This window comes from Cervus elaphus, chromosome 2 (genome assembly GCF_910594005.1).
Source record: "Cervus elaphus chromosome 2, mCerEla1.1, whole genome shotgun sequence".
NCBI classification, from domain to species: Eukaryota; Metazoa; Chordata; class Mammalia; order Artiodactyla; family Cervidae; genus Cervus; species Cervus elaphus.
In genome coordinates, this window is record NC_057816.1 from 23,318,998 (window position 1) to 23,339,746 (window position 20,749).

General features: G+C 36.2%; 1 protein-coding gene and 1 pseudogene across 1 annotated transcript; both read right to left on the reverse strand.

Annotated features, from left to right (window-relative positions):
* Positions 1 to 1,157: 1,157 nt before the first annotated feature.
* On the reverse strand, positions 1,158 to 2,126 carry LOC122705243. Its single transcript, XM_043920497.1, has one exon. The coding sequence runs from the start codon at positions 2,091 to 2,093 to the stop codon at positions 1,158 to 1,160; it is 936 nt and encodes a 311-aa protein (XP_043776432.1). The 5' UTR covers positions 2,094 to 2,126.
* Positions 2,127 to 11,925: 9,799 nt separating this feature from the next.
* LOC122705251 lies at positions 11,926 to 12,863 on the reverse strand (annotated as a pseudogene).
* Positions 12,864 to 20,749: the final 7,886 nt, after the last annotated feature.

Here is a 20,749-nt window from a genome sequence, read left to right on the forward strand (position 1 = left end):
TGGAGTTTCAGCTTCAGCATGGTCCTTCCAATGAATATTCAGGGCTGATTTCCTTTAGGATTTATTGGTTTGATCTCCTTGCTGTCCAAGAGACTCTCAAGAGTCTTCTCCAGCACCACGATTTGAAAGCATCAATTCTTCAGTGCTCAGTCTTCTTGATGGTCCAACTCTCACATCGAAACATGACTACTGGAAAAATTGTAATTTGACTATATGGACCTTAATCAGCAAAGTGATGTCTCTGCTTTTTAAAGTACTGTCTAGGTTGGTCAAAGCTTTTCTTCCAAGGAGCAAGCGTCTATTAATTTTGTGGCTACAGTCACTGTCCACGGGAATTTTGGAGCCCAAGAAAATAAAATCTGTCCCTGTTTCCACTTGTTCCCCATCTAATTGCCATGAAGGAATGGCACCTGATGCCAAGATCTTAGTTTTTTGAAAGTTGAGTTTAGAAAGCATTTTACCACTCAATGAGATTTAAACTAGAATATAAAAATTACAAAATCACAATTATTAACTTTGTGAAATTTTAAACTTCATACTAAGGAGGTCTAATATTTAATGTAATGAAACATAATATGAAAATAAAACAGGAGTAAACTCAGAGAGACATACTCCGGCCACCTGAGGCAAAGAGCCAACTCATTGGAAAAGACCCTGATACTGGGAAAGATTGAAGTAAGGAGGAGAAGGGGACAACAGAGGATGAAATGGTCAACAGTTGGATGGCATTACCAACTTAATGGACATGAATGTGAGGAAACTCCAAGAGTTGGTGAAGCACAGGTAAGCCTGGTGTGCTGCAGTCCTTGGGATCACAAGGAGTCAGACATGACTGAGTGACTGAACAACAGAGAGACATACAAATTTGAATGGGTCTCCTAATGGATTAATAACTGGGGAACATTAGCTGTAACATCTTAGAATTTTTATTAATTTCAAATAATCTCCTCTATTACTTATTAGTTCTGACCTAATCTCCAAAGTATTTACTTCTCAGAGTCCAAATAACATATTAGCTAGAAAACAGGTTACTAACACCTATTACAAAAGGATAAATTAAGGATAAAGGTTTCTTTATTAAATATATTCTAGATAATTAAGAATTGGTATTCCTCATCAGTCCACATGACTGATATGGATCATGATATTGGCTCTGTTCATATACGTTTTGCACAGTCTAGAATTTTTTTCAGCGCAAATTTGACATCCCTATTCTGTAGGCTATAGATCAGGGGGTTTAGCATGGGCACAATGATGGTATAAAACACAGAGGACACTTTCCCTTGGTCCATAGAGCTGACTGATGATGGCTGCAGGTACATGAATGCTGCAGATACATAGAAAATAGCAACAGCTGAGATGTGAGAGCTGCAGGTGCTGAAGGCTTTGGACCTGCCCTTTGTGGAGTGGATTTGGAGGATGCTGGAGAGGATGAAGATGTAGGAAGAAAGAATAACTAAGGCAGGAATCAAAATGTTAAATGCACTTAAGAATATAACCAATAATTCATTGACATAGACGCTGGAACAGGATAGCTCCAAGAGTGGGAAGAGATCACAGAAATAATGGTTAATGATATTGGTCTTGCATAAAAAGAGTCTCAACATAAATCCTGTATGGATTGTGGATCCAGTGATGCCCATAATATAAACGCCTATCGTGAGGCAGAAGCAGATGTAATAAGACATGGTGACGTTGTAAAGCAAGGGGTTGCAGATGGCAACATAGCGGTCATATGCCATTGCAGCCAACATGTGACTTTCTGCAATAGCAAAAATGATGAAGAAATAAAGTTGAGTCATGCATTCAGGATAGGAGATAATATTCTTCTCTGTCACGAAGTTCACCAGCATTTTGGGGGTAATGACAGTGGACTGACAGAGATCAATAAAGGACAAACTGCTGAGGAAATAGTACATGGGGGTGTGCAGGTGAGAACTGAGCCCCGTCAGTGTGATCACGCCCAGGTTCGCCACCACCGTGACCACATAGACTCCTAGGAAGAGGAGGAACAGGGGCAGCTGGAGTCGTGGCTGATCTGTGAGTCCAGCGAGGATGAACTCAGTCACTGAGGAGTGATTTCCAGGGTCCATTATCTTCTCAATCAATTCTAAGTTGAAAGAGAAAATGAGTAGATTTTATGCCCATGGGTGCATGTGTGTGAGTGTCTGTGTGTACGTGTGTACATGAGAGTGGGTGCTGGGGAGAGTAATTCTGGGAAGGGCATTGTTTGATGTCTCATCAAAAGAGACTCATGATGCAGAGATCTCCTGAGTCTCTCTTGCTTCTCTGAGACAAACAATGATCCTAGTTGAGCCAGAAAAAAAAAAAATACAAACTTCTTCACAAAATTTATAATTAAAATATTTCGTAAGATTTTAAGAGAAAATACCGATTTGTAGATTTTTTAAATCAGAGTGAACATTACTACTGAGACCTCTGAAGATTTTTTCTTTATTCCCATAATCTTTATGTATGTCTTAATGATATTGATGTAAAATGGCATGGTATTTTTATTTCACTCAGAATATGTAAGAATAGTGTGTGCTTTCTCTAATAAATTAACAGAGGATTCATAAATCTATGAAAAACAATTGTATTAATTTCAGCTATTTTCCTTACTAGAATCATAACCCAAAATATCTGAAGGAATGGGAAACTATCTATATCAGTTCACCTGAGGTCTACGGCTTTAATGTCCCAACTTCCTTCTCCCTGGACTTTGATCCCAGAGGGCAGAAACATAACTGCGTGGCAGACATCATCCTTATACCTCAGTGGCATTTCCAGACTCAGGAACTCCTCCTTTATTCTAATTTTGATCATCTTGGGGATCAGAATATAATGACCTCAGTATAGGTCATGTATTCTACCACTGTGACCAGGGGATCAGTGTACAAAGTTTATTCCATGCAATTTGTACTTCATGGTTGATGGAGGAGGTGAGAAAACTATTTATATTCCCCCCAAATATGAGATGCATTTTTGAAGACAAATACTAGGTCTCATTTATTCTGGTCTTTTTTATTAATATTATCCTGCATTTTGCAGATGTTCTTTATGGAATTCAAAGATGATAGAGAGGAGGATTAGTAGAACACAGGCAAAATACAAATAGAAATTTTAATTTAAATTTAGTATTGGTTAACTTTGGGATGTGTTCTTTGTTTAGAGATCAACTCACTTTCAGTTTATATTTGAACAGATAATGAGTAGAGTCTATAAAAAAGAAAATCATAATCTTAGTTAAAACTCAAACAATGGTTGGATTAATTTGTTCAGTTCAAGATGCAATACTTTACATGACAGGAAAAAAGATTGGAAAATTTCAGAACTATGATAAAAATTTTTCCATATTAGAATGGATGAAATAACTGGGAATGTTTTTCTAGCAAAATAACAACTCATATGACACCTGGCAGGTATCTCATAGTTCAACATATTGCTTTATTTAAGAGTTATTGGGCTTATTTTATATGTCATCAATAGAGTGAAGAAAAATAACTGCTTGAAACTGTTGGAGAAATATTTCACTGTACAACAAAACAAACACTCCAATCATCAAAATACCCACATCTTACAATCAAAATGTTGATTTTGTTCTGAATAACTAGTTACTTAGCAGGCATTGTTAATAACAAGAAACACCTGATGTTTGGCATTTAATCTTTAACATCTCAGTTTCACTGTTTCATGGTTCTATAATTTTTATAAGAATCTGCTTGGGATGCATGACACACAGGAGACTAGGGTTTGATCCCTGTGTTGGGAAGATCCCCTAAAGTAGGAAATGGCAACTCACTCCAGTATTCTTGCCTGGAGAATCCCATGGATAGAGGAGTCTGGCAGGCTATTGTTTATGAAATCGCAAAGAGTTGGACATGACTTAGTGACTAAACACACAAACGTAATCCCTGATACTAAGTTAGAATTAGTGCATTGAAACCTCCCTGAACCCCATACTTGCCACATGATCTTGAGATAACCAGGTCTGCTCTCCAACTCTGAAAAAGCAAAAATCTGTTTCATGTGAAAATTAAGTAAAATGATTCTTACAAAGAGCTTAGCCCTGTCCCTGGCTCTTGTTAAGAAAATGTCAATGTTAATTTACTGTTAATCTATCCAGCTTCTCTCTATAATATGCTTTATTTGAACAACATTTTTATTCTTTAGTCATGGCCAGAGTTTTAAGGTTTCTTTTCCTTAGCACATCTTTTTGTTGCTCTTTTCTGCATTAACACATATGGTAATATAGAGCTTGAAATTTTTTTACTGAATATTAACTTCTTAAATTATTAATATTTTCCATGGTTTTTAAATAAAGTCAAGCCAAATTCTTTGTCATTCCAAGATTCATATCATCTGACAAGAAAAGTTTTCTTTTTAATGTTTCAACAGGTACATGATTTAATTATTTCACAAAAGAGCATAATAGGCTCTCATTTTTGACTCAACAAATTTATTTAGCTCTTCTCACTCTATTCCCTTTACCTTATGAAATGCACATGATTTTAAAGATCCTTTCAGTTCAGTTCAGTTCAGTCACTCAGTCGTGTCTGACTCTTTGCGACCCCATGAACCGAAGCACGCCAGGCCTCCCTGTCCATCACCAACTCCTGGAGTTCACCCAAACCCATGTTCATCGAATTGGTGATGCCATCCAACCATTTTATCTTCTGTCGTCCTTCTCCTTCTCCTCAGCCCCTCAATCTTTCCCAGTATCAGGGTCTTTTCAAATGAGTCAGCTCTTCACATCAGATGGCCAAAGTATTGGAATTTCAGCTTCAGCATCAGTCCTTCCAATGAACACCCAGGACTTATCTCCTTTAGGATGGACTGGTTGGATCTCCTTGCAGTCCAAGGGACTTTCAAGAGTCTTCTCCAACACCACAGTTCAAAAGCATCAATTCTTCAACGTTCAGCTTTCTTCGTAGTCCAACTCTCACATCCATACATGACCACTGGAAAAACCATAGCTCTGATTAGATGTACCTTTCTTGGTAAAGCAATATCTCTGCTTTTTAATATGCTCTCTAGGTTGGTCATAACTTTCCTTCCAAGGAGTAAACGTCTTTTAATTTCCTGGCTGCAATCACCATCTGCAGTGATTTTGGAGCCCAGAAAAATAAAGTCAGCCACTGTTTCCACTGTTTCCCCATCTATTTGCCATGAAGTGATGGGACCGGATGCCATGATCTTAGTTTTCTGAATATTGAGCTTTAAGCCAACTTTTTCACTCTCCTCTTTTCACTTTCATCAAGAGGCTCTTTGGTTCTTTTTCACTTTCTGCCATAAGGGTGGTGTCATCTGCATATCTGAGGTTATTGATATTTCTCCCGGCAATCTTGATTCTAGCTTGTGCTTCCTCCAGCCCAGTGCTTCTCATGATGTCTTCTGCATATAAGTTAAATAAGCAGGGTGACAATATATAGCCTTGATGGACTCCTTTTCCGATTTGGAACCAGTCTGTTGTTCCATGTCCAGTTCTAACTGTTGCTTCCTGACCTGCATACAGGTTTCTCAAGAGGTAAGTCAGATGGTCTGGCATTCCCATCTCTTTCAGATTTTTCCACAGTTCATTGTGATCCACACAGTCAAAGGCTTTTGGCATAGTTAATAAAGCAGAAATAGGTGTTTTTCTGGAACTCTCTTGCTTTTTCAATGATCCAGTGGATGTTGTCAATTTAGTTAAGAACTTTAACCGTGGAAGACCCAGTTGATAAGAAAATTTTCTATGTGCCCATAAATATATTTCTTATATTATATTTAGTACATAAATAAACCTGTATCATTTATTATGGGTTATTACTGATTTTTCTTCTGCACTAGAGTGTTTATTCAATACAACGTTTGGCATGGTGCCTTACATGGAATAAGTATCAATAAACATGAGTTTTTAATAAAATCATTTGAAAGATGCTTAGCATGTTAATATAGACTCCACATAAGTGAACAAAATTCTTACACTACCTCCATCAAAGTGAGTAGAGAAGGAAGTATTGGTCATAATTTTATTCAGCCAGGGACAGCTAAGTGTCCTTGCTCATAAAGTAGTCCTTGCTCATTTGTTGTTGTTCAGTTGCTCAGTTGTGTCTGATTCTATGTGACCCCATGGACTGCAGCAAACCAGACTTCCCTGTCCTTCACCATCTCCCAGAGCTTGCTCAAACGCATGTCCATTGAGTCAGTGATGCCATCCAACCATCTCATCCTCTCCTTGCTCATAATGTAGTGTGAATATTAGAGTGAGGACAGATAGTGATAAAAAAAAAAAAGCTAGCTGCATTTGTAATTGCACTTGGAGGCAGCCACAGAGGGCTTCCCAGGTGGTGCTAGTAGTAAAGAACCTGCCTGCCAATGCAGATAAATGTAAGAGATGCAGGTTCTATCCCTGGGTTAGGAAGATCCCCTGGAGGAAGGCATATCCACCCACTCCATATTCTTGTCTGAAGGATCCCACGGACAGAGGAGCCTGGCAGACTACGGTCCATGAGGTCACAAAGAGCTGGACACAACTGAAGTGACTTAGCCCTTAGCACAGAGTCACAGCAGAAGATCTAAAGGCATAAAAGTCAGGACTGGGATTCAGACACACACTCCTTCTTCCCCGAAATTTCAGACCTATGTGTTTCTCCCCAAATTCTCTGAAGCGAAAAAGAAAATCTGATGATGCTGGTGGATAGTCTGAATACTAACCTTGCAGGGCTGTTAGGTGTTGAGGTGTCATAGCCTAGTAGCCTCCATGGTAATGATACGTTACTGGTCCTGACCTCTGATGAAAGTAATGGCTCTTGGTAAAGATTGGTTGATATGAATGACAATTTTATACTCTGGATATTGATTCATAGAGTCTAATAAGGAAAAACGAGAGTGAACTCCCACTAGGTTCATATCTCACAGGTATCAACTCTTGGGAAAAGAAGCAATTAGAATTTTGCTTTCCCCCTTTGGCTCCCATGTGTTTAACAGTGTCACACAGGTGTGTCAGAGCTCTTGTTGGATTCTGTATTGTAAACAAGCATGTGACACGTTTTGTTAGAGCTCCAGTGAGTTTCATATCAAACTATTGATTAAGTGATTTCCTACTAGGTGAAAAGTAGAAAATCGAGGGAAACAAACTTTATATGTAAGACATGAAAGTTTTTTTTTTCATGTGTAATACTAATTGTGGTAAGATATTGAAAGTTTTTTTTTCAAGTGTAATACTAATTGTGGTTAGATATCGTGATATACTCAGAAAACAAACAAATATTTGGATTATTTTAGTATCCATGAGGAACTGGAAGTGTGCCTGATAATAGAGTGATCAGAAATGCATGGAGAATTAAATACTGGTATTTGGTTTAGAAAGATGTGTAGAATTGAAAGTTGTGTAAATCTGAGAAAGGAGAATGGAGTCATGAAGTCATTTCAGGATGGAAAAGCAGCATGCCAAGGTCATAGGGATGAACCCAGCAATGTTGAGATATTACAGAAACTACCTGGAAAAACTTAAGAGCTTTGTAGTAGATACTAACAGTTATGAAAATAGTAGTATGTTTTGTTTATGCCCTACACATTTTGTTTTAATCAATTTCATATTGCCATCCTTCTCAGATGGACCAGTAGATTCAAATGTTGACTCTAGATGAAACAGCATACAGATGTCTAGGACTAAATGTAAATATTGAAAGAGTGGAGGAGATTGTTAATTATTCATAATTTTCATTCTCCCATTTTTCCTCAATAATAAATGCCCTGAATCTTAGTTGGGTGCATGGCTATCTAGACACCTCGCTATTTTCTTAACTTCTCTTCCGGCCAAGTTTGATCGCATGACCAAATTGCACCAAAGGGAAACAGGAGGAGGTAAGGTCTGTCGCTTCAAGTGGTGGTCTCCAAGTTAGGGGACATTTCCTCTCCTTCCCCGTGTTTTCTTCTGATGGCTGAGGGATGAAGATGCAAGATCGGTCTGGAGCTATTGTCTGAGACCAAGAGATGGATGGAAGCTAGATGTTGTAGCAGTTAACAATTTAAAAGAAGTTTATGTTCCACAGTGAGCTGCTGAACCAGTCCTGAAGATCTTTAGGGCATCATGGTGCATGTGTGTGTGTGTGGGTGTGTGTGATGCACACTGAAACCTAATTGCAACTAAGCCTTATTGCAATTAAATTTGAAAATAAAGAATTATCTAAAGTCCACTCCTGTGAAATGCAAACTAAAGATCCTAGAGCATGCTAATTGTACATCAGGAACAGGTTTTTTTTTTTTTTTCTTATTTTTTTAAAGAAATTAATATAGGATTGAATCCAAGTTAACGAGAGCAAATTCTACATGGGAGCATTACCCAAGTCCATCAGAGTGCCTACTTTAAAGTGCATTTACCTATTCATGCTGTTTTCAATTACTAAAACATTTGAAAATATCTCCCGCCATAATGTTTAACAAATCCTGTGTATTCATTAAATTTTTTCTCATTTGTAGTATGTCTCTTTTTACAAGTCCTTGATTTCTATTTTTTGTGTTTTGGAAATACTCTGATATCTATTCTAATATTTTAATACCACATCTTCCACTAGTTCTCAGATAGAGATCCATAACCCTGCAAATACATAGAAAATTCCTAAGGAGGCTTTAAATTTTTATCTTTCTTAACACTTTTAAAATTTGTATGTGTGTATTAGGCCTTCCCTGGTGATTCAGACAGTAAAGAATCTCCTACAATGCAGAAACCCAGGTTCAATCTCTGGGTCAGGAACATCCCCTGGAGAAGGAAATGGCAACCCACTCCAGTATTCTTGCCTGGAGAATTCCATGGACAGAAGAGCCTGGTGGGCTACAGTCCATGGGGTCACAAAGAGTTGGACACGACCGAGTGACTAACACACACACATTCACATTTTTACCTTTTGTAACACTTTTTAAGTTTTAAATGTGCATAAATGCTTGAAAACACAAAGAATTTTCATATATCAAACCTCAATGTAAAAAAATTACTAGCTGTTGCTTGATTAATGGGTAGTGTACTAAAAGAAAAACGCACATGGGTGTTCTGTTTCAAAGTAGTAACATACAGAACTCACCTTTCCCCATGGACACAATGGATCTACAGCTATATAGAAAATAATTTCCGGTGTGGTGCTTTTTGGGGGAAGGGGAACTAGCTGATTAATTCTTATACATTGGGGAAACAAGAAAAGGTCACACTGAAGTGGATATGAGAGGCTAAGACACAATCTTGTCATAAACCACAGCTCGCTGCAGCAACCCACAGTCAGCATACCTCAGAACCCTGAGTTTTTGCTTGAGGAGCTAACACCCCACATCTGGCACCCCAACTGTTAAGACCTGAACCCAAGAGAGAAGCCCACAAAACATTTATCTGGAAAGTCAGCAAGGTTTGTGATCATGAGACCCATAGTACTATAATGAATTGAGAAACAGATCTTTAAAAAAGTCTTTTTTTTTTTTTTGGCTGCTGAGTCTTGTGGCATGCAGGTTCAGTAGTTGTGGTGCACAGGTCTCTCTAGTTGCAGCATTTGGGCTTTGTTGCCCCATAGCATGTGGGAATCTTAGTTCCCAGAGGAAGGATTCAACCCATGTCCCCTGCATTGGAAGACAGATCCTGAACCATTGGGCCACCAGGGAAGTCCCTAAGACATAGTTCTTAAAACTTATAAACAGATAGACTAACCCACCCCAGAGCTCAGCTCAAGGCAAATGAATTTTAGAAAAGCACCTGGGCTTCTTGCGAAAGAGGTTTTTTGCTTATTTTTAAGCATAAGCAAGAGGAATAGGCATCTAAGGAGACACACATTGAGGGCTTATTGAAATACTCTTTGGGATATAGGCAACAGGGCAGCAGGCCTGCACTCTCCCTGTCCCTAACCCCAGCTTCCAAGTATTTCCTGGAAGGGAGATCATACCCTTGTCTGGAACCCTGACTTTTGTGGCTGCTGCTCAGAGGGCTGCTCATTGGAAGGACTGATGCTGAAGCTGAAGCTCCAATACTCTGGCCACCTAATGCAAAGAACCTACTCATTGGAAAAGACCCTGATGCTGGGAAAGATTGAAGGCAGGAGGAGAAGGGGATGACAGAGGATGAGATGGTTGGATGGCATCACCAACTCAATGGACATGAGCTTAGGTAAACTCAACTCAGGGAGATGGCAAAGGCCAAGGAAGCCTGGAATGCTGCAGTCCATGGGGTCATAAACAGTCAGACATGACTTAGCATCTCAACAACAACAGTTCACAGGATGCTGCTTGGTCATATGGCTGTGATCATCAGCCAGGCTTGTACAGTTGAATCTCAGGATTAAACCAATAGAGATAGAGTTCAGAAATGGGAAGTATTTAACCAGGTCTTTAATAAATGATTTTACAATTATAAAAAAATTATTAAGAGGTCATAGCCATTGTTTTAATTCTATCATTGCATCTGTACTTGTTATATCAGATAAGATGGCACATTAGACAAAGAACATCAATCTGGCAAATAATAAGATGATTTGAACTGGGAAGAGACAGAAAACAACTGAGTACTTAGAATGTCATGGAAATTGATATATATAAGATGTTAAATGCTTAGAAGCAGAAATACAATAAAACAGGATAGGAGAAAAGATACTTCAAAGATACAATTGACATGAAATGGTGATTATTTGTAAGCTATGGAAAGAAAGAGCATGAACCATATGACAGTGATACAATTTAGCTGGAATGTTGGCTTTCATGAGCATCTGCTTTCATAAATAGCTATTCCTTGTCTAAAGATAAGACAATAATGCTAAGGCTGTTTTATAAAAATCATTGCTATATATTGCTTTATTGTATCAAGTATAACAATTAGGTCTCTAATATGTTCTCAGTTGCTCAGTCATGTCCAACTCTTTGGGGACCCATGACTGTATCCTGCAAGGCTCCTCTCTCCATGGAATTTTCCAAGCAAGAATACTAGAGTGGGTTACCATTACTTACTCCAGGGGATCTTTCCAACCCAGGGATTGAAACTGCATCTCTTGTGTCTCCTGCATTTACAGGCAGATTTTTACCATTAGTGTCACCTGGGAAGCCCCAAGTCTCTGAGACTGTAATGAATCTTTTACTTTGATGAAGTCAAGTTTGAATATTTTTTATTATTTTCATGATATCAGAAGAAATAAAGAGGAAAAAAGCATGAAAGAGATCTGGAGGAAAGAAACTCAGTCTTTTATTTTTTTTTTCATTTATTTTTATTAGTTGGAGGCTAATTACTTCACAACATTTCGGTGGGTTTTGTCATACATTGACATGGATCAGCCATGGAGTTACATGTATTCCCATCCCGATCCCCCCTCCCACCTCCCTCTCCACCCGATTCCTCTGGGTCTTCCCAGTGCACCAGGCCCGAGCACTTGTCTCATGCATCCCACCTGGGCTGGTGATCTGAGAAACTCAGTCTTATAGTGAACTGAGTTTGCTTGATGTGTAGATCATGTTTGGGACCATGACATTTACACAAACCAAATGCCATTCAATTTCATCCTACTCTTAAGAAAAACAATACTACGACTTGCTTATATAATACTGTGAATATAAAATAAAGTTATCCATTTAAATGCTGGACATTGTGTTTTATCATTCATAAAGTTAACTATATAGATTACTATGATTAACTTCAAAATCTTCTTCTTCCTCAATGTTTGTCTTCCTGTATGGGTTATCATTAAAAATAAAAAAATAAGACTCCTTTATCTTCAGGAGTTTTTTTACTTTAATCATAATCACAGATTATGATTTTATATATAAATATTGCAATATAGATTCAAGAAGCGGCCTGGTTAAAATCTTGGAAGTGCCCTATATAGGCAAGTATGATTGATTTTTTGTAAAAAAAATAATCCTAATGCATAACATATTTTAAGGAATCAAATAACTGATATGTCATCATTATGTTGTTTCTATTCATCTACACTTTCTGCTGTCTACAATTTTTTTCAGGGCAAATTTGATATCCCTATTTTGCAGACTATAGACCAGAGGGTTTAGCATGGGCACAATGATGGAATAAAACACAGAGGACACTTTCCCTCGGTCCATGGAGCTCACAGATGATGGCTTCAGGTACATGGATGCTGTTGATCCATAGAAGACAGCAGCAGTTGAGATGTGGGAACTGCAGGTGCTGAAGGCTTTGGTCCTTCCCTCAGTGGAACAAATGTGGAGGATTCTGGAGATGATGAAGATGTATGAAGCAAGAATAGCTAAGGCAGGAGTCAAGATGTTAAATACACAGAAGAATATAACTGATAATTCATTGACATAGATGCTGGAACAGGATAGCTCCAAGAGTGGGAAGAGATCACAGAAATAATGGTTAAACACATTGTTCTTGCAGAAAAGTAGGCTCAACAAAAATCCTATGTGGATTGTGTATTCAATGATTCTTAAATATAAACTCCCATTGTGAGGCAGAAGCAGAAGTAATAAGACAATGTGGCATTCTAAAGCAAGGGGTTGCAGATGGCGCCATAGCAGTCATATGCCATTACAGCCAATACATGACACTCTGCAAAAGCAAAAATGAGGGAGAAATAGAGCTGGGCCATGCATTCAGGGTAGGAGATAATGTTCTTCTCTATCACAAGGCTCATCAGCATTTGGGGGGTGGGTAATGATAGTGGACTGACAGAGATCAATAAAGACAAGTTGATGAGGAAATAGTACATGGGGGTGTGCAGGTGAGAACTGAGCCCAATCAGGGTGATCCTGCCCAGGTTCCCCACCACCGTGACCACATAGATTCCTAAGAGGAGGAGAAAAAGAGGCAGCTGGAGTCGTGACTGTTCTGTGAACCCAGCAACTAGGAACTCAGTCACTGAGGAGTGATTTCCAGGGTCCATTATCCTCTCCAAGGCTCTAAGTTTAAAAATGAGAAAATGAGTGTACATGTGTGAGCAGACGTGGTCATGTGAGTGAATGTTATCAGGGGAGGGCCAGATTCTGTTCAGTTCACTGCCGTTCCATTGCTCAGTAGTGTCTGACTCTTAACGACGCCAGTACTCCCTGTCCATCACCAACTTCCGGAGTTCACCCAAACTCCTGTCTGTTGAGTCGGTGATGCCATCCAACCATCTCATCCTCTGTCATCACTTTCTCCTCCTGCCCTCAATCTTTCCTAGCATCAGGGTCTTTTCAAATGAGTCAGTTCTTCCCACCAGGTGGCCAAAGTATTGGAGTTTCAGCTTCAACATCAGTCCTTCCAATGAACACCCAGGACTGATCTTCTTTAGGATGGACTCAAGAGTCTCTCCTGCTTCTTGGAGGAAAACAATGATCCTGGTTGAACCAGAGATGGGCATACAAACTTCACAATACTTAGAATTCAAAGACTTCCTCACTTCTTAAGAGAAAACACCCATTTATGCATTTTTAAAATCAGTCAGAATGAATGTTGCTATTTTTATTTCTGAGGACCTTTTCTTTCTTGCCATATTCTAGATGTCTATGTTACTCATAGTCATATAAATTTGCATAAGATTTAAGTAATAATGGTGTACACTTTCTATAATTAATTCACAGAAGATTCATGCCCCATGTGATCTTGTGTTAGTTGCATCTACTCTCCAACACTCTAAAAAACCAAAATCACCAATATGCATTTCATGTGAAAATTAAGTTAAATGATTCCCACAGGGAGCTTAGTGCAGTCAACAGTTCTTTGTAAGAAATGTCAATGTTTTTCCACCTATTGAGTTTGTCTCTGTTATATCTTTCATTTGACCAACATTTTCATTTCTAAATCACGACCAGAATTTAAAATTTTCTTTTTCTTAGCATGTCTTTTTATTGCTCCTTTCTACATACATTAGCACATATGGTAAAAATGGAAATTTTAATTATTTTACTTGCTATTAGCTTTCTAAATTATCAATATTATTTATCAGTTAACAGTATTTTCCATAGTCTCTAAATAAATTCAAGTCAATTTCTTTTTTATTTAAGGATGTATGTCATCTGACAATAAAATTTTTTAATGCCCCAATAGCTATCACATGATTTAATTATTTCACAAAAAAGCATGGTGCGCTGTCATTTTTGACTCATCAGATTCCTTTAGCTTTTTTCTCTCTATCCCCTTTATCCTGTGAACAGTCAATACCCTTCAGTTAAAGACTTAAATAATGGAAGCCCTAGTTAATAAGACCATTTTATATGTGTCCAGAAATACATTTTTTACCTGGTAAAAATTTCACCTGCCAATGCCAGAACACGGGTTCGATTCCTGGTTGGGAAGATCCCCAGGCGACGAAAATGGCAACCCACTCCAGTATTCTTGCCTGGGAAATCCCAAGGACAGAGGAGCCTGAAAGACTACAGTGCATGGAATTACAAAGAGTCAGACACAACTGAGTGACTAGACAACAACATGTGGCATTTAATGCATACCTAAATCTGTATTAATTATTGAGAGTTTATGATGGTTATTCTTCTGTACTAGGTAGTGTTTGGTATCATACCTCACATACAGAAAGTATTAATAAGTATGATATTTTAATAAAATTGTTGAAAGAAGTTTAGTGAGAAGTTAACATAGACTCCCTGGAGAAGGAAATGTCAACCCACTCTAGTATTCTTGCCTGGAGAATCCCATGGACAGAGGAGTCTGGCAGGCTACAGTCCATGAGGTCACAAGAGTCAGACATGATCTAGTGACTAAACCACCACCTCCACCACATAAGTGAACAAAGCTCTCACAATGCCTGAGCTGAAGTGACTAAATAAAGAAATGTTGGCCATAATTTTATCCAGTGGGGACAGGTATGATAAGGGAAACTTTGCTGCTCAGGGAGTGTGACTATTAGACTGAGGACAGATAGAGACAGAAAAATAACTACCCACATCTGTCAGTGAACCAGGGGGTGGGGGCGGGGGTTGATGTGGTTGAAGACCTAAAATTTTTAAATTCAAGATTGGGATAAATACTCCTCCCCACACTTTCTCTGGTGGCTCAGCTGGTAAAGAATCTACCTGCAATGCAGGAGACTAAGTTTCATCGCTGGGTGGGGAAGATACCCTGGATAAGGAAATGGCAATCCACTCTGGTATTCTTGCCTGGGAAATCCCATGGACAGAGGAATCTGGCGTGCTGCAGCCCATGGGTCACGAAGAGTTGGACACAACTTAGTGACTAACCACCATCATCACCACCTCCTCCCCAAAACTTCAGAGGTATGTGTGTCTCCCCCAAACTCTGAAGGTAAAAATTATTCTGATGGTGGTGGTGGATAGTTCTGAGTAGTAACCTTGCAGGATTTCTTGGTGTTGAGGGTCATAGTCTAAAAGTCTCTGTTTTTGTGATTTTGAATCAGTTGTCCTGACCTCTGTTGAAGCTGATGATCCTTAGCAAAGATGGTTGATATTAATGGTGATTTTATACTATAGGTATTGATGCCAAGAGTCTGATGTGGAATAATTAATGATTCTTACTTCGCTTTGGAAACATCCCACAAGTATCAACTACTGGGAAAATAAACAATTAGAATTTCTCTGTTTTCTCCATTGGATCTCAAATGTTTAATATGGTCACATGAATGTGGTTCATTGCTCTTAGATTATACTTTGCAAGCCAGGATGTGATAGATTTTTTTACAGCTCTGGTGAATTTCATGTCAAGTTAATTCTAAGTTCAAAATTTCAGGAAATTACAAAGACAAAAACTAAAAGAATTTTCTAATGTGATTTTCCACAAGGAGAATAATATATAATCAGAGAACAACGTTCACATGTGAGCTTTAAAAGCTTCTATTTTCATTTCCTCTGCTAACTGTATTTAGCTATCATGATACACCCATAAAACAAAAATATTTTTAATATTTTAACTTGGGGATTGAATGAAAGCATCTGTTAGATAGTGCCATAATCGAGTCCTAACAAGTTTATCAAGAAAAAATAATGACCTAATATCCTCTAATATTATAAAAAGTATGTTGAGAAACAATATAGAGATACATGTCTTATTGAGATTATTTTAGTTCTATAAAAATATGAAGAATATGAAAATATTCTAAATATATGTAGAATATGAAAGTATTCTAAAAATATGAAGAGTATGAAAGTATTCTAAAAATATGAAGAGTATGAAAGTATTCTAAAAATATGAAGAATATGAAAATATGTGAAAAATATGAAGAATATGAAAATATGTGAAAAATATGAAGAATATGAAAATATTCTAAAAATATGAAGAGTATGAAAATATGTGTAAAATATGAAGAATATCAAAATATTCTAAAAATATGAAGAGTATGAAAACATTCTAAATATATGAAGAATATGACAATATTTTAAAAATATGAAGAGTATGAAAATTTGTGAAAATATGAATAATATGAAAATATTCTAAAAATATGACGAATATGAAAATATGTGTAAAATATGAAGATTATGAAAATATGTGTAAAAAATGAAGAATATGAAAATATTCTAAAAATATGAAGAGTATGAAAATATTCTAAAAATATGAAGAGTATGAAAATATGTGTAAAATATGAAGAGTATGAAAATATTCTAAAAATATGAATAATATGAAAATATTCTAAAAATATGACGAATATGAAAATATGTGTAAAATATGAAGAATATGAAAATATGTGTAAAATATGAAGAATATGAAAATATGTGTAAAATATGAAGAATATGAAAATATTCTAAAAATATGAAGAGTATGAAAATATTCTAAAAATATGAAGAATATGAAAATATGTGTAAAATATGAAGAATATGAAAATATGTGTAAAATATGAAGAATATGAAAATATTCTAAAAATATGAAGAATATGAAAATATTCTAAAAATATGAAGAATATGAAAATATTCTAAAAATATGAAGAATATGAAAATATTCTAAAAATATGAAGAATATGAAAATATTCTGAAAATATGTGTAAAATATGAACAGTATGAAAATATTCTAAAAATATGAATAATATGAAAATATTCTAAAAATATGAAGAGTATGAAAATATGTGAAAAATATGAAGAATATGAAAATATGTGAAAAATATGAAGAGTATGAAAATATGTGTAAAATATGAAGAATATGAAAATATTCTAAAAATATGAAGAATATGAAAATATTCTAAAAATATGAAGATTATGAAAATATGTGTAAAATATGAAGAATATTAAAATATGTGAAAAATATGAAGAGTATGAAAATATGTGTAAAATATGAAGAATATGAAAATATGTGAAAAATATGAAGAATATGAAAATATGTGAAAAATATGAAGAGTATGAAAATATGTGTAAAATATGAAGAATATGAAAATATTCTAAAAATATGAAGAGTATGAAAATATTCTAAAAATATGAAGAATATGAAAATATGTGAAAAATATGAAGAATATGAAAAATGTGTAAAATATGAAGAATATGAAAATATTCTAAAAAATATGAAGAATATGAAAATATTCTAAAATATGAAGAATATGTATTTGCTAGGAAATAAAAATTGTATTTAACGTTTTTATCCAAAGTATTTGTTAAATGTTATATCATTTTGAGGAAAAAATTACTATGAAATTTGTTAATAAAGTTTACTTTTTTCAGCTTTGATATATAATTGATATATAACATTGTATAAGCTTACTATATACAATTGATTTAATACAATTTAATATTGCAAATTGGTTTCCACTATGGCTTTAGCTAACACCTCCATCATGTCACATAGTTACCATTTTCTTTTTATGGTAAAAGCATTTAAGATTTACTCTCTTAGAAACATATGAAATGGACTTCCCAGGCAGTCCAGTGGTTAAGACTCTGGACTTCCACTTCAGGGGTCTCAGGTTCAATCCCTAGTTAGGGAACTAATATCCACAAGCCATGTGGCAAAGAAAAAAAAGAATTAAATTTTAAAAAAAGAAACATATAATACAATATTATTAACTGCAGTCATTATTCTGTATATTAGATCCCCAGAGCTATTTATCTTACAACTGGAAGTGTGTACTCTTCGTTTTTCTTTTTTTTTTTTTCATTTATTTTTATTAGTTGAAGGCTAATTACTTTACAATATTATAGTGGTTTTTGTCATACACTGACATGAATCAGCCATGGATTTACATGTATTTCCCATCCTGATCCCCCCTCCCACCTCCCTCTCCACCTGATTCCTCTGGGTCTTCCCAGTGCACCAGTGTGTACTCTTTGACCTGCATCTCCTTATCCCCTACTTGATCATCTGGTAAAAACTGTTCTACTTTCAGTTTCTATGAGTTCATATTTGTCCTATTCACATATAAGTGATATTATACTGTATTTGTCTTTCTCTGTTTAACTTATTGCACTTAACCTACTGTCTCTGGGTCTTTCCATGTTGTCCAAAATGACAGGATTGATTTCTTTCTCATGGCTCAATAATATTCCATTATGTATATCCCACATGCCTTAGGCTGTTTCTGTAATTTAGCTAATCAAATTTTGAAAGGCTTTAAATTATTGTTGGTTATCAGATTTTAATCTGATTTTTAAGGTTTTTTTTTTTTTTTTTTGCAAATTGCCGCGAAAAAGGGTAAAACCTAGAATAGAATAATCCATAAACACATAGAAAAATGTTGCTCATCAATAATTATCAGACTTAGAACAATTAATATGGTACAATGTAACACAAAACAAGTGTTCTCAACATTCTGATAACTTTGATAGAATATCCACAAGCATTCTTTAATAGTAAGGAGTACCATAAAAGACATCATTATATAGTATGTATGAGGAACCAGAAATGTGTTTGATAATAGTGTGGAGTGGTCAGAAATGAATGGAGAATTAAAAACTTGCATTTGTTCTTCAAAGGTGTTTATAACTGGAAGGTGTTCAAAACTGGAAAGGGAGAATGGAATCAAGAAACTGTCAGGACCAGAAAGCAGCAAGAATGAAGTGACAGGAATAAATCACATTGTTGAGATATTGCAGAAACTATTCCACCCAGTGGGACAAATAGTTTTCTGGAAAACCCTAATAGTTATGAAATATTAATATATTTTAAATGTTATGCATATCATTTCAATCACATTTCACATTATTATTTTAGATACAAAGCCAAATTCAAACATTAACTCTAGAGAGAACAACATACAGCTGTCTAGGGCTAAATACAAATACTGCAAAGAGTGGATGACACTGTTAGTTATTCCTAATTCTCCCTTTCTTCCTCAATAATAAATGCCCTGATTTGTAGTTGGGTAGGTGGTTATATAGATACCATGGTTTTTCTTAGCCCCACTTATTGCCACCATGGACCATATGACTGGGTCACAGAAAGGGAAATAGGAGAAGGTGAGGTCTGTCACTTCCACGCAGCTGTCTTCAAGTTAGGGTACATTCTCTCTCCTTCCCTATCTTTAGTTCTGATGGCTGAAGATAGAGACGAAGGATCAATCTGGAACTACTCTCTGAGACCAAAAAATGGATGGAAGCCAGATGTTGTAGCAGAGTCACAATTGAAAAGCAGCTTATGTCCCCAGTAAGCCACTGAACCCATCCTGAGTCACCTTCAGATTTACATACCATGGTATGTGTGTACTTCTGTGTGTGTGATGCACAATCACACCTAATTGTGACTAAAACAGAAGATAAGCAATTTTCTGAAATCCACTCCTTGACATCTTGAAAATGCTAGTTGTACATGAGGAACTGTATATTTTTTTTAGAAATTAATATATGCTTGTATGAGAATTAGTGAAAGACAAACTCTGTATGAGACCGTTCCAAACTGATCATAGTGCCTGGTGTTAGAATATATCTATTGTATCATATTCTTTTCCATTATTAAAATAGTGTGCCCTTCTGTACTGGTATCTAAAAAATCCTATATATTTGTTAATTTTTGAATCCAAAGTCCCTTATCTCTCATTTTTGTGGTAAAGTTTCATCTTTGCTTTGGAATCTGTCTGCTATCTATTCCTATATTTTAGTAACATGTCTTCTGCCAGTTCTCATATCATTAGAGTCAGTACAGCCCACTTTGCTCCTCTGTCCATGGACTTTTCCAGGCAAGAATACTGGAGGGGATTGCCATTTCCTCCTAAGAGGATCTTCCAGGCCCAGAGATTGAATCCATATCTCCTGCATTGGAAGGCAGACTCTTTACCATCTGAACCACCAGGGGTTTTTATCACGTATTAACAGTTCATGCTGAGTCGAAGGGTAAAGAGGGAATTTATTGCTTAGACAGTCCCTTTTCCCCTTCAAAATAACTCAGCTTCTTTTCCATAATAGATACTTTGGGGATAAGAGGGTACTTACCATTAATCGGAAAGTATGTTTTCAATTTTAAACTTTGTCCATGAACTATCCATATGGTTGTAATAATAAAAGAATGTCACTTCTAAATCTAAGATTCTAAAATATGAATGGCAAAAAAATAAGATATATTTTAGAGACAAGAGAAAATGGGTACAAGATGGTCAGGGAAATGGAGGTGGTAGAATTATCTCAGAACACTGGAGTAAAGAATCCTGCATAAAGATATAAGTCAAAATACACATAATTCTTTAGGGCTGTTTATTACTGTCAATTTCTTCCACAATAGTATGGAACACATGTGTGTCCCATAACATAGGAATTATGTCTTATCACCCATCATATGCCCTTGTACCTCCTAGCACATTTCTGTGCACAAACTAAGAATTAAAGATTGAATTTTATAGATTGCAAATGGCTAAACATTGTTTACTTTAGAGAGCACACTTTGGAGATATTTGTCTTATTAGTAAACAGC